Source organism: Myodes glareolus, chromosome 1, assembly GCF_982192425.1.
Source record: "Myodes glareolus chromosome 1, mMyoGla1.1, whole genome shotgun sequence".
NCBI classification, from domain to species: Eukaryota; Metazoa; Chordata; class Mammalia; order Rodentia; family Cricetidae; genus Myodes; species Myodes glareolus.
Window position 1 is genome coordinate 125,340,405 of NC_142026.1, and position 12,645 is coordinate 125,353,049.

At 46.2% G+C, this 12,645-nt stretch overlaps 1 protein-coding gene across 4 annotated transcripts in view; it reads left to right on the forward strand.

Moving 5' to 3' along the window:
- Sash1 (SAM and SH3 domain containing 1) overlaps positions 1-12,645 on the forward strand; it is a 305,306-nt gene that overhangs the window by 280,670 nt on the left and 11,991 nt on the right. For all 4 annotated transcript variants that reach the window (XM_085688475.2, XM_085688482.2, XM_048425571.3 and 1 more), the window contains 6 exons: positions 1,605-1,679; positions 3,174-3,317; positions 5,235-5,370; positions 6,137-6,306; positions 7,408-7,617; positions 8,322-8,472. In XM_085688475.2, the coding sequence (XP_085544601.2) occupies positions 1,605-1,679; positions 3,174-3,317; positions 5,235-5,370; positions 6,137-6,306; positions 7,408-7,617; positions 8,322-8,472 (886 nt within the window). The remainder of the gene's footprint in view (positions 1-1,604; positions 1,680-3,173; positions 3,318-5,234; positions 5,371-6,136; positions 6,307-7,407; positions 7,618-8,321; positions 8,473-12,645) is intronic.

The window sequence follows — 12,645 nt, forward strand, 5'->3', positions numbered from 1 at the left end:
GTGGTTCTTTTGTATAGAGGAGTCGTCCTCTTTCTATGGAGGAGATACAAAGCTAGCTGACTGTGAAGAAAGCAGGGTTACCTGCAGATAGTGTAAAACTGAGCTAACCTTCACCAGAAAGTGAGCAAGCCGTGATCAGTGAAAGCAAGAGCGAGTGTTGCAGAGAGGTGGATGGCCCCAAATGCCCTTCTCTTCTGCTCCTCCTGAGTGCCTCAGCTGCCACCTCCCTGTGTGGCCTGTTCCTGGGAGCTTTGGTTTTACTGTTGAACTCCCAGATTATAAAACCCGAAATGGAGTTCCCGCCCCTCATTTGCATGTTTTTAATCTCGACTAAGGCTAACCTGCAACGTAATAAATAATCAAGAGGAGTTCCCAGCCTCTTAGCAGAACTGAAATGAAACATCAGAGAATAAACAATGCCCGGAGCCTCTGCTTTATGAGCCCAGGGTGCTAAGTCCTTCAGGTCTATGATCTAGATAGTATCGATTCAGAATCCTAAACTCAGAGTTTTAGGACTTGCACTGTGTGTCAAGCAGCAAGCAAGCAGCAGAAGTTAGGTCTGTGTGCAATGTTAAAAGCCTACTCATTTTCCTCCTCAACTGTGTCTTCTATCTCAACGCGATACATTAATATATCTAAAATGTATCTGATTAAAAGAAGCAGCATTCATAGTTTGTATTCTGCTTTTGTGTTCATTCCTTCCATTTTGTGGCTATCCTTAGGGTGTCCGAGCAGCAGGTAATACAGGGCATTAGAGCCCAAATCTGCTATACAAGTTTTCTCATCAACTGCTTTTAAAACATTACCTACAACAAAAATTAATATGCTTTGGCAAGAGGAAACAGGCAAGGGCCTCGAGTGATTTATTTACTTATTTATTTAGTTTGCTAGAGAAATTGGATATAAGTTCCAGAAACAGAAAATCCTGGAAATAGAAGTAGTTTCACAAAAATCTGAAACCAGCTAAAAGTACAGTAAACCGCTCATCATAATTGCAACAAAGTGGAGTGTGTGGTTAGTGACAGACACTCAGTTACCCCTCCACTGGTAAATGCGGTGTCATCCATTGTGAGAAAAAGGGTAGTAATTAGATACGTTGAGAGTTAGATGGGGAAATTATCATCATTTCTGGCCAGGATGGGGAAGGATGTCCCGCAGAAAGTGAATAACCCTGTTGGCATGATTGGCTGACTATGAACGTACCTTCTTTTTCCTTCGTAATGGTTTAAAACTAAATGACAAAAATCCTTCCGAAAGGCCTGCTGTCCCTGGCAGAGCATAGGACTCCCAAGACCATGGAGTGATGAGGGGGGCCTCCCTGTACTGAGATTCCGAAGGTTGTGTTTATTTCATTCTTAAGAGTCATTGTTTTTGCATGTTAAGGGAATGTTAGACTCCCGGTGACCCATGAGAACACCCCATCAGGAAGGTCTCGTGTGACATGAATCATACGTTTTCCCCTCATCGTGCTGCGTGTCCTGTTCCCATCCTGTACATGCATTTGTGACTCGGAGATGCTTTGCCCAGAGGACATGTGTGGGGTTGTCTGTGGGCTGTGACTTGAGTGTAACTGGATGATCCCCCCCGCCCCTCTTGTTCCACAGAGAACTTGCAGTTTTGGTGGATTTGACCTGACCAATCGTTCTCTGCATGTTGGCAATAATAACTCCGACCCTATGGTGAGTGGACCGCAGAGAAAAGCCGTCGGTGTGGACCGCAGTGACCTAGATGCCAACAGTTCCCTTTTTGGTGTCTCAGAGAGTCGATTCCCGCTTTGTTCGGTAGTTCAGAACTGTATCGGCAAAGAAACTGTGGAGGCAGAGGCAGGCAGATCTCTGAGTTTGAGGCCAGCCTGGTCTACAAGAGCTAGTTCCAGGACAGACTCCAAAGCTACAGAGAAACCCTGTGTCCAAAAAACAATCAAAAAACAGAAACAAGCAAAAAACGACAAAAGCAAAGAAACTCTGTTGCCTCCATCTTGAAGGTGTCCTCCTGTTACACACGCAGTGGTAGGGACCGTCCATGCCTTCGTCCCCTCAGAGCATCATTGCTCCTCAGAGCCTTTGCTCCAGCGTTCTTTAAGTAACACACACAGATGAGTTTGGCTCCTTTGGCCTTACTCATAAGGGGTCTGACCCCATGGAGCCCTGTGATGTGGGTATCATTGAGCAGTCTTATTACAGGACCTCCGAGGCCCATCATACCTTAAGAGCTTTCCCATGTGAGGTGTCCTGGAGCAAGCAAAGCAAACCAGGGCCCCGATTGCCAAGGTTAATGTCTCCTCAGGTATGCTTGTGGGTCATGGTCAGGACCCAGGCCACTATGTTTAAGTTCCCTAACCTTCTAGTCCCAAAGGGGTAGGTAAGTTTTACATGGCTTTGCTTGCCCCTTAAGAATTTTCCCTTGAAACTATAAATGAAGATGCCATGCTTTGTAGTTATTATGAGCTTATGTCGCTTAGATACACAGCTGTGAGATAGGAGGCGTTAAAGCATTTCCTGCGAGATTTGAGCTGTTTTATTTGGGCATTAAATTTTATTGGTTCGTAAGCCAATAATTTTATGTTGTCAATCTCTACAAACACAAACGTCTCCCCCACCCATCCCTTCTTGGGAAGGTTTGTCTTTTAATGCAAAAGAGAATGAGAGATGGCCACAGTCTGGCTTCTTCAGGGAAGGAGAGTTTGCCCTTAGGAGTTGTCTACACTGACTGTCGCACACAGTCACACAGCCTGATGCCCACCTTCTGCCCTTGGGTGAGTAAATCCTAGGACCCCTCCCTTCTCCCCCCCGCTGCTGGGGTTACCTGAACATTGGTTCCTCTAAATCTCTCTGCACTAATGAAATGCAGTTCCCTCAAGGGCTTGTAAATGGAAGGAAGGAGAAAAAAAAAAAAAAAAAAACGCAAACATGGAAAAAGCATGTACTAAGATTAAATAAAATAAAAAGTGCCTGAAGCCCCAGTATAAACAGACAAACAAAATACCTCTCAGTAGGTTTTAATTCCTCATCACAAAGATAAATAACAGCCTTGAGTTAACAGGAGAAAAATGTGAAGATCCCGGGGAATGCTAATATTTTCTCTGAGGTCTAGGATGTTAATGGTTTGAGTAGTGGAACCGGTTCCTAGCCTTTCTCTCCTAGGACTAATGGTGTTTACACTCTGTGTTGCAGGGTAAAGAGGGAGATTTTGTGTACAAAGAGGTAATCAAATCGCCCACTGCCTCCCGCATCTCCCTTGGGAAAAAGGTGAAATCTGTGAAAGATACAATGAGGAAGAGGATGTCTAAGAAATACAGCAGCCCCGTCTCCGAGCAGGTGTGTGGCCATCTTGCCGTGACCCAGGTTCCTGCTGAATACGATCCACTTGGGCTATTGAATGGTGCTATAATGTGTGTGTGTGTGTGTTCCTTGGCATTAACCGGCTGCTAGATCAGGCTGTATTTGTGAAGAAAAAGAAGGCGTTTGCTACGGAAACAGTTGTTTAGCAGTTAGGGCTTTCCGGATACCATTCTTAGTTCTGGGACTAGAAAACACAGGCCCTGTGTATTAGTGGCTTTTCTGGTTGCTGCATCAGAATACAAGACCAAAGCAGCTGAAGGAAGGAGAGGCTTTATTTCAGCTCCCAGCGTCAAGACACAGTGCTTCATGGCAGGCAGGTAGTGCCTTGAGTCGCTGGTCACATTGTCCTTCATCAGGAAGTAGACAGAGTTGTGAAGGCTGCCTCTCAGTCCCCGCTCTCCTGTGCAGTCTATGGACTAACCACTGTATTCAGGTGAACTTCCACCTGAACTACTCTAATCTAGAAAACCCATCACAGATGTGCCCCAAACTTCATTTCCATGGTGATTCTAAACCCTATCGAGTTGACGAAACCCTCACAGCAGGCCTCCCGTTTCAGAGAAATGAAGAGAGGGCCATACAGAAAAAGATTCTGCTGGGCTGTCAGCACAGTAGAATGAACCTAGTGAATACATTTAAGCACAGTGGGGCAGGGGATTCTTTCCTCAAATACCGTTGTCGTAAAGAAAGAGACTATCTCCTTTAGAAGTACCCTTTGGCATTAGAGAGCTGGCACTGTGGTTAAGAGCCATTGTTGCTCTGATAAAGGACTTGGGTATGGTTTTCAGCCCCCACATGGTGGCTCACAACAGTCTGTAACTCCAGTTCCAAGGAATCCAGTGCCCTGCTCTGGTCTCTGCGGGCACCAGGCACACATGTGGGATGCGTACAGACATATACATAATGCACACACTTCTGTACCAAAAACAAAAATAAGTCAATTTTTCCTTTAAGTGTTCTTGGCCAACTGACTTTTCAGGTGTAGGCTATATTGTTCTAGAAGTATGTAGTAGTTACGAAGGGGAACTCTTACAGAAATACTTTCTGGCTACTACATTGTAATAGTCAGGCAGGTTTTTATTTGGGGTGAGGGCAGAAGGCCATCTCGCTGGCACTGTGTGTCATCAGGGTATCACAAAACTGACTTCGCACCCTAGTTCCATAGGAAAAAAAAAGTTTCATCGTTAGAAAGACATCCGATATTTGTCTTAATTGCACATGTGGAAGGAAGAACACCTGGAGGTCTGAACTTTGAGATAGTTTTGACCTTTGATTTCAAAACCTTCTCTTCTTACACCTTTATGGTACTCATTTTGCAGCCTGTTAAAAATACCTGCTTGAAATGCATAAAGAACGCTGCTCTAGCCTGCCAGTAAAACCGGCGGGGACTGGAGGCACTCCTGCACAGCTGCTGCCCCCTGGTGGCTAAACACAGCAGCTTCGCCCTGTCACTACTGACAGCAATATTGCAGAAACAATCTGGATAGCTTAGCCTAAATTTTCCCCCTTAAAGTTAATTAACTGACCTCTGATTGTCCTTCTAAATACTATATTAAGAGTAGATTGAACTTGATCTACATTTTAGGACCAAATTGTTCCTGAGTATCCTGAGCCCCTAAGCTGTTTTGATACACGGCAGATGGGGTTGTCCCCAGAAATTTTAAGAAAATCTGTTTGAACTTGAAAAACAACTTTGGAGTACTCAGTAAGCAGTACTGCTGTCTACAAGTGTAACTATAAGCAAGGATGTAGGTTCTAGGGAGAATATTGTAGGCAGGATCAAGTGTAGGCATCAACATCCATTTCACTGATAAAGGTGAAGACCAAATTGCCTAGAATTATGAAACATTACCTGTCTACTCGGGAAACTCAATTCTATTGAAATTATTTCAGAATTCGGGACTTGATGGAATGCCCAGCTCCCCTGCCTCAGTAAAGCCTGATTCTGAACACGTGGACAAGCCCAAGCTCAAAGCTGGGGGCTCTGTAGAAAGCCTTCGGAGTTCTCTGAGTGGCCAGAGCTCAATGAGTAAGTATCGTTTGCAATGTTTTATGATTTCCTTTCGGAGCTACAGACAGACGTTCATTTGGGTCTCAAGCTAAGGCAAGTTGAAGTTGCGCAAGTCCAAGTACCCATCCTTGGGGTGCCACTGTGTATTTGTCCAGCCCTGGTGAAGGGGGATGGTTTCTTTTTGATTGACGAAGATAGAAAATGCATTCTAATGGAGGATCTTCCAGAGAATGAGCCAATGGTCAACATGCATGGAGGTCATCACAAAATACAGGGATCTGAGCAAGGGAAGGAATTCTAAATATTGATAACAGGTATGAGTAAGCTTTCCCAGGACCAGCGATGGCTGGCGTTGGCTGAACAGTGAGCAGAAGGAGGTAGCGTGTAAATCCAGAACTTTATGTTCTCTCTCTCAGGCAAGTTACTCTACTGCTAGGTTTGTTTCCTCCCTGTAATACATGGGAAAAATGGTGAACTCTATACTGGAGGCACTAAGTGCTATGGGCAAAGGCCAGGGCCTGACATTGCGGCTTTGTCCTCTGCTGAGTCAATGGCCCAAGGATTCCTATCATGAGGATAAGGTGCTGGGAGTCCCGTGTCACCTATGGAACAAGTTAGGATAGCAATCAGAGTCATGCATGGCCCAGTGGTGATCCTGTCGTACTGCTGTGGCTCATAGCTTCCTTCCTGGGCCTCTTCTAATCCATACCTTGAGCGGTACTTTTCCTCTTCCTTACGTGGGAAGGCTGTGCTTATCCCTGTTCATCCTGTTCTCCCTGTGCAGGTGGTCAGACCGTGAGTACCACCGATTCCTCCACCAGCAACAGGGAAAGTGTCAAGTCAGAAGATGGTGATGATGAAGAGCCTCCCTACCGGGGTCCCTTCTGTGGCCGTGCCCGGGTGCACACTGACTTCACCCCCAGCCCTTATGACACAGACTCTCTGAAGCTCAAGGTAGGCTTGTCCCTGGTCTCGGACAACTAACCCAAGCTCTCTTGTCTCTTGGGAAGGGTTTCTGCCTTCCCTGCTATTGGATGCGTATAGACTTATCATACAGGCTAGCCCATGGTTTGGCTGCCTTGACCCCACTGGTCTCCTTTATAATGAGAGTAAAATAGAACCAGACAGTGGTCAAGGATGAGGAAGATGTACATTAACTCTATTACCACCACTTCCTCACTGGCGCTGCCTTTTGGCCCCAGATTCCTTCTAGAACTTCCATGGCCCTTCCTCTATGCTTCCTTTATCTGAAGGGGATAGCTTCTCTGAATATGTACAGAGATGCTTACAGGGAACCTAAAGGCGCAGTTTGACCTAGAGTAGGATGTGGCCACAGGTTAGGGGACACCCTCTTGTGGCTGGTGGCAAGCTCTTTCCCCAGGACTAGGATGCTGTTCCAAGAGTCAAGGTAGGCAACCTAACTAAGAACATTTGTGACAGGCAAGGCCCACCTAACCCTGAAGACCAGGAGGCAGGGATGGTTGTAACCTGGGATCAGCATGGCATCGAACACAGTTAGAAGTGTTCTATCGGCTCTCTGCCAAGCTCCCAATCATATCCTGTCTCGGTCATTCAGAACGGTGACCCCTGGAGCTAGAGTGATGGCTCAGTCAGGAACATGCTTGTTGCCCAATGCGTAAGGACCCAAGTCCATATCCCCAGTACCTGTGTAAAAGCTGGGTATGGTGGTACCACCCATAAACCAGTGCTGTGGGTGTCGAGACAGGTGGACTAATCCCCGGAGATTATTGGTCAGTCTAGCCAATTGATGGAATCTAGATTCAGTGAGAATCCCTGTCTCAAAAATAAGATGGAATGCCGTGGAGAAAACGGCTGGACATTTACCTCTGGTCCCCACATGCACATATGTATACACCACACCAACATATCTGCATGGCCCCTACATATAAACGCACACAAAATCTAAGCAGGAAGCCGACTATTTTAATATTCGAATCCTAATTTTGTAGCATTTTCCCCAGCTCTCTGAGTTATGTCATTGCTCCTGCTTAGAAATGTGGCTAATGGAAAGATCTCTGTTTCCCTGGACTGCAGAAAGGAGATATCATTGATATAATCAGCAAGCCACCCATGGGCACCTGGATGGGCCTGTTGAACAACAAAGTCGGCACGTTCAAGTTCATCTACGTGGATGTGCTGAACGAGGAAGAGGAGAAGCCCAAGCGGCCTGCCCGGAGGAAGAGGAAGGGAAGACCACCCCAGCCGAAGTCCGTGGAGGATCTCCTGGATCGGATCAACCTCAAAGTCAGTCACTGATGACGCTTGTCGTATGTGTGGCCTTGTCCTTTCCTCTTCCTAAACTGGGCAAGTGACCTATGTCATGTTGCGAGTGTAACTCACTAATACCACCAGTGCTCTCCAGGAATAGTTACCCATAGTCTGATGCTGCCCTCGACCTCTAGGAAGGCGATAGCACAGCGTAAGCTCCTTAGCAATATTCTGCTCACAGCCACCCCCACGGGACCGTGAGACACCTGCCTTCTTACCTCTCCCTTGCTGTGCCTCCCAGTGCCTTCTAGAAGATTCTTCCTACAGTGGTAGATTCTGATTTTCAACTTAGAAAACATTTTGCTCCACAGAAACTCAGAGGTTTTGCTAAGTTGAAATTTAATAAGCCCTCCAAATGTAAAAAGAGTCTTTTTATCCCACCATGGGCCATGTGGTGATAAAGGAATTAGTTCCTGTCTGGGGCACAATGGCAGTGACAGTAAGTGGGGTCCTCCACCGCAGCGTGCAGCAGGTATTGTCTTAAACCATCGGTGAGTGAGCACTACACCCTACTAGGCTGGAAGACTGTGAGCCGCTGCATATATTACAAATGATGCTCATCCCTTGATTAGCATAAAAGCTATTATGGGAAAAAGTCTGAGGGTCTCAGGCTAGTGTTTGGACATGCATCTTACGGCTAGGCCGTGGACTCCCTTTGATCTCCTTGCTCTGCCCCCCAGGAACACATGCCCACTTTCTTGTTCAATGGCTATGAGGACCTGGACACCTTCAAGCTCCTGGAGGAAGAAGACTTAGATGAATTAAATATCAGGGACCCAGAACACAGAGCAGTGCTCTTGACGGCGGTGGAACTGTTACAGGAATACGACAGTAAGTTAACACACAGACGCACGCGCACCCGCACACACAGATTCACACATTCACATACTGCTAGATGAACATCATCATCATCATGATTATTATTGTCACCAATGGGCCCCAAATAAGCTGCCATCATGTGCTTAGGGTCCCTGGAGTCACTCAGTTGGTCTCGTTCTTTCCAAAGCCAAGGTTAATTTCTTAGTATGACAAGACAGTTCACAGACAAGACATGCCTGTCAGTGTGGGGTAAAAGGCATGCTGCCCCAGGGGCTTCCTGAGGAACCAGTAGGCTCTACTTTGTTCTTGTTGGAATGTGCTGTCCTCAACAGGTCAATCAAAATCCCTGGGTAAACAAAACAAAACAACAGCAACAAAATGGCTGATGACCTAGGCGTCTCTTTGTCCATCTAAGAGTCAATCATTTTCTGAAGAATGAGCTTTTTCCTACTGAATAGGCTTATTAGTTTCCGTTAAGGAAAACTAAGTGAGTCTGTGCGGTAGGAATTCCCAAACTAAATATGAGAGCTTATTTTCATACCCTGTGAACAGAGTTCGGGGCATTCACGGTTTTTATTGTGTCCATTGCTGTTCTCTTCTAAGCCGGGCATATCATGTTCTTTATTCAGTCTGACAAAAAAACAAACAAACAAACAAAAACCTCTCTTACACTGATTCATCATGGAGGAAATATTCTTTCCAGTTCTTGAATTCAAATGCATTTTCTTTCTGTACTTCCAGTAACTAATGGATTTCTATCACTGAAAGACAGACCAAAACCATGGTTAAAGACGGAGAGGAGTTACGTATTACAAATGGTCCCCCGCTTAGGATTTTCTTGCCTTTCTGATGCCAGAAAAGCAATTAACAGTTGCTAGAAACTATAATCTGAATTTTGAGTCCCATTCTTTTTCTAGGCAAGGAATAGGCCATCTGCAAGCTTTCAGTGCTGAGCTGGAGCCCCTGATCAGCCTGAGATCATGATGGGCATCCCCTTACAGTCCACACTGTCCCAGCGTCCTGACTGGGACGTTCAGTGGATTCGGGCTATTGTGTGCATGTTAGCTTATACTATCCGAGCATACTGTTGTAAACTGAGGAACATTTGTGTTTGCTGGATGCATAAGACCCAGGAGAAAAGGAAGCAACTGTGTCAGTGAATTCACTCTTTAAATTAACCAGAGACAGGAAGGAGTGCTACTGCTATCAAGGGAATTCTGAACCTTAGCTGATGTCAGCCTGACCTTGAGTCACATAGGAGCCCAGCCCTTGGACACTTCTGCGAGGAACTTCTCTAGAATAAATTAGCTTTGGAGCATGCCTGTGGAGGAGTGGGTGGATGAGGGCCACTGAGGTGGAAGGGCGCACCGTGGCTGTGGGTGCCGCCCTTGCATGGGCTGAGGTCCTGGACTGAATAGAGGAGAGTGTGAACCGTGTACTCACCCCCATCTCTGTCTGCTGACGGTGACTGCCATGTCAAGCGCCCGCAGCCACGGTTTGCCCACCAGGATGGGCTTTCCCCACACCCCTAATAAACTCTTCAGTCACTTTGATCGGAGCATGTATCTCAGCCTCAGGAGAAGAAACTCATATATGAGGTAAACAGGCATCCTTCAGGTCTAGGCTTCGGGCGGTGGGGGGCGGGGGTGGGTATGACCTGCTGTGGTGTTTTGTGACCTGGTCTCTGTAGCATCTGACCCTCTAGAGGTACCCTGGGGTCTCTGGCCAGGTTTGTATGTAAACAGCCTGCCTAGTGACTGGTGTGGCTGACTTGCTCTATCAATATGAATTAAAGTTGAACCATCTGTTCCCCCGGACCACATCTGCTCTGTATTATCTGCCATTTACTCTTCCACGACCATGGAGGACAGCTGGCCTATATACATCATCCGTTACATTTCCTGTTTCATTTAGATGTCAGAAGAGCAAAGCTAATCCTGCACATCGGCAGGGATCTGAGCCGAGTTTGACATAACACATTGGCTCGGACCCATTGTCCCAGGCTCATATCCTAAGTAAGATTTGTACCAGAATCGTTTTATAGGATATCGTTATCTGCCGTGATGCTAACTTGGAAGGCGCAGACGGACTCCTTGTTTCTTCATAAATCCCATTTTGGGTCTATGCGTTTCCATTGTTTGTAGTTTATCTGATACATAAAATAGTATCTCCTTTTATTGATCCTGAAGCAAAGTCTTTGGGGCTCGGTGGTTCTAATTAGTGTTGAGAGGTCATATCCAGATGTAGCCTAGTGATGTAAGACTTTCTATCCAATGCTGTTAAAGTCATTGTAACGAGGAAAACCTCCCTCCAGGTCCCTCAGTCGCTTGGAGAAACCCAGTACTGTTCTGCCAAGTTCGGTTTGTAGGCAGTCGAGACATAGAGCGCTAGTAAGGTTCCCAGAGAAATGTGGGAATATCTTGAAGTGTTCCAGCTCACACTTCCACTGAAACTAATACATCTCTAGCATGGCTTGGAAGCCAGACCCAGCTGGTGTCCTCCCAAGAGACGAGGGAAGGGGGCCCGCAGTCAGCTTTCCATTTGGAGAAGATTGCAGCTCTTTCACATCCTCTAAATGAAAAAGCTCTTAAAATGGTTTACCTTTAAAATATATTGTAGTAAAAGACATATGCCGTATCATTTGCCATCTTAACCACGGTTAGGTGTGCAGCTCAATAGAAACAGTCCTTCGAAGCTGGCCACGGTGGCTCCTAGCTGTAATCTCCACTGACTGCTTCCCAGGGAATGGACCGTGGACACAAGTATGGCAGGATTACTGAAAGGCCTAGGCTACAGGGAGAGACCCTCCCTAAAAGAAGGGAGGTGTTCTTTTCTTTATGTAAGACTTTTAATTAAAGATTATTTGAAGCATGCAGGAGGCACAGAATAAAGCTGAGCAAATGTGTTTAGGAGCACTTCGCGAATTCAGGGACGGCCAACAGTCCACCATATAGAAAATACTGTAAACCGTTTGAAGGGGCTTCCTCCATTCTCCCCCCATTTCCAAGGAAACTGCTCTCTAGAAAATGGTGTGTGCGCTTAATGTGCCATCGCTTTTGATGTTCGAGCAACTAACTCAGTGTCTTTGCAAATCCCGCCTGTGTGCGTGCTCATACTTGAGACAGTGGCTTGGCAGGGGAGAGCTTTCGACCCAGCATTCTGAGTCCCTTCAGCTTGTGACCAAATGGGACTCCAGCCCTTCTGATCTTGTTTGACTGACAACTGACTTCTTTCTCGTCGTCTTGAGTCTTTTCTCTGTTGGCATGGATGCTAGCAAGCGTAGCAGAAGGGTCTAGATGCAGAAGACCTTTCTCCCTTCTTGTGAAAATGGTGCTCTAGCCCCATGTCGTACATGTCCCATGTGACTGTGAACGGTGCCATGGTTCTCAGGCACGAGAGAAATTCTTTTGTTTTCTGTAAGGACAGGATTTATTAGTGCCTGGTAAGGCGGTGTCCCAGGATGCACTTCTCTACCTCAGCAGGAATCCTGTGCCCTCTATTCTATGCCCTGGTAGGCACTCTGCAGCCTGTCCTGCTGCTCTGTCTGCTACACTGAACTGTTGGCACCGGGGACACATGAGTGATCCCTCTTCCTGGGTAGCCAAAGACAGCTCAAAGCCCTCACTTGCAAGTATCATTTTCCTAAATAGCATGCTAGACAAGAACAAAGGCCGGTCCAAATCCACAGGCTCTTCCACAAGATGAGAACATCACTGTAGAATGTTCCAGTGTGAGGTTGTTTGCGGGGGAGGGGGGGAGGGGGCGGTATTTGCTCATGTGCTTCTAATTTGTTAATCTCTCACTAATCGTTTGGTAATTAGCACTCTTTGGGGGTTATAATTTGAGAAGTTTTTCTGACAGACTCTGTGGCATCATTCACTTTCCCTTTGAGAAAGACAGGCAGGCAGCGTAAAGGGGACGGGGAACCCACCCGCTCGTGCCTGATGTAGCCCTCAACCTCCTCACACATTTATTCTGATGATCTGAGAAAAGGGCATCATATGTCTGGTTTATTGATTTCTTCCTTTTTTTCTTTGTGTGTGTGTGGTTGGTGTATGCAGGTGAGGGGCAAAGGGAAAGAGAAAAATAAATTAAAGCCATTTGTCTTTGAGACTAGCTATTTATGTAGAAAATGTACTCTTGATTTTTGTTTTGTTTGACCAAGGCCTTTCTCCACATAATTAT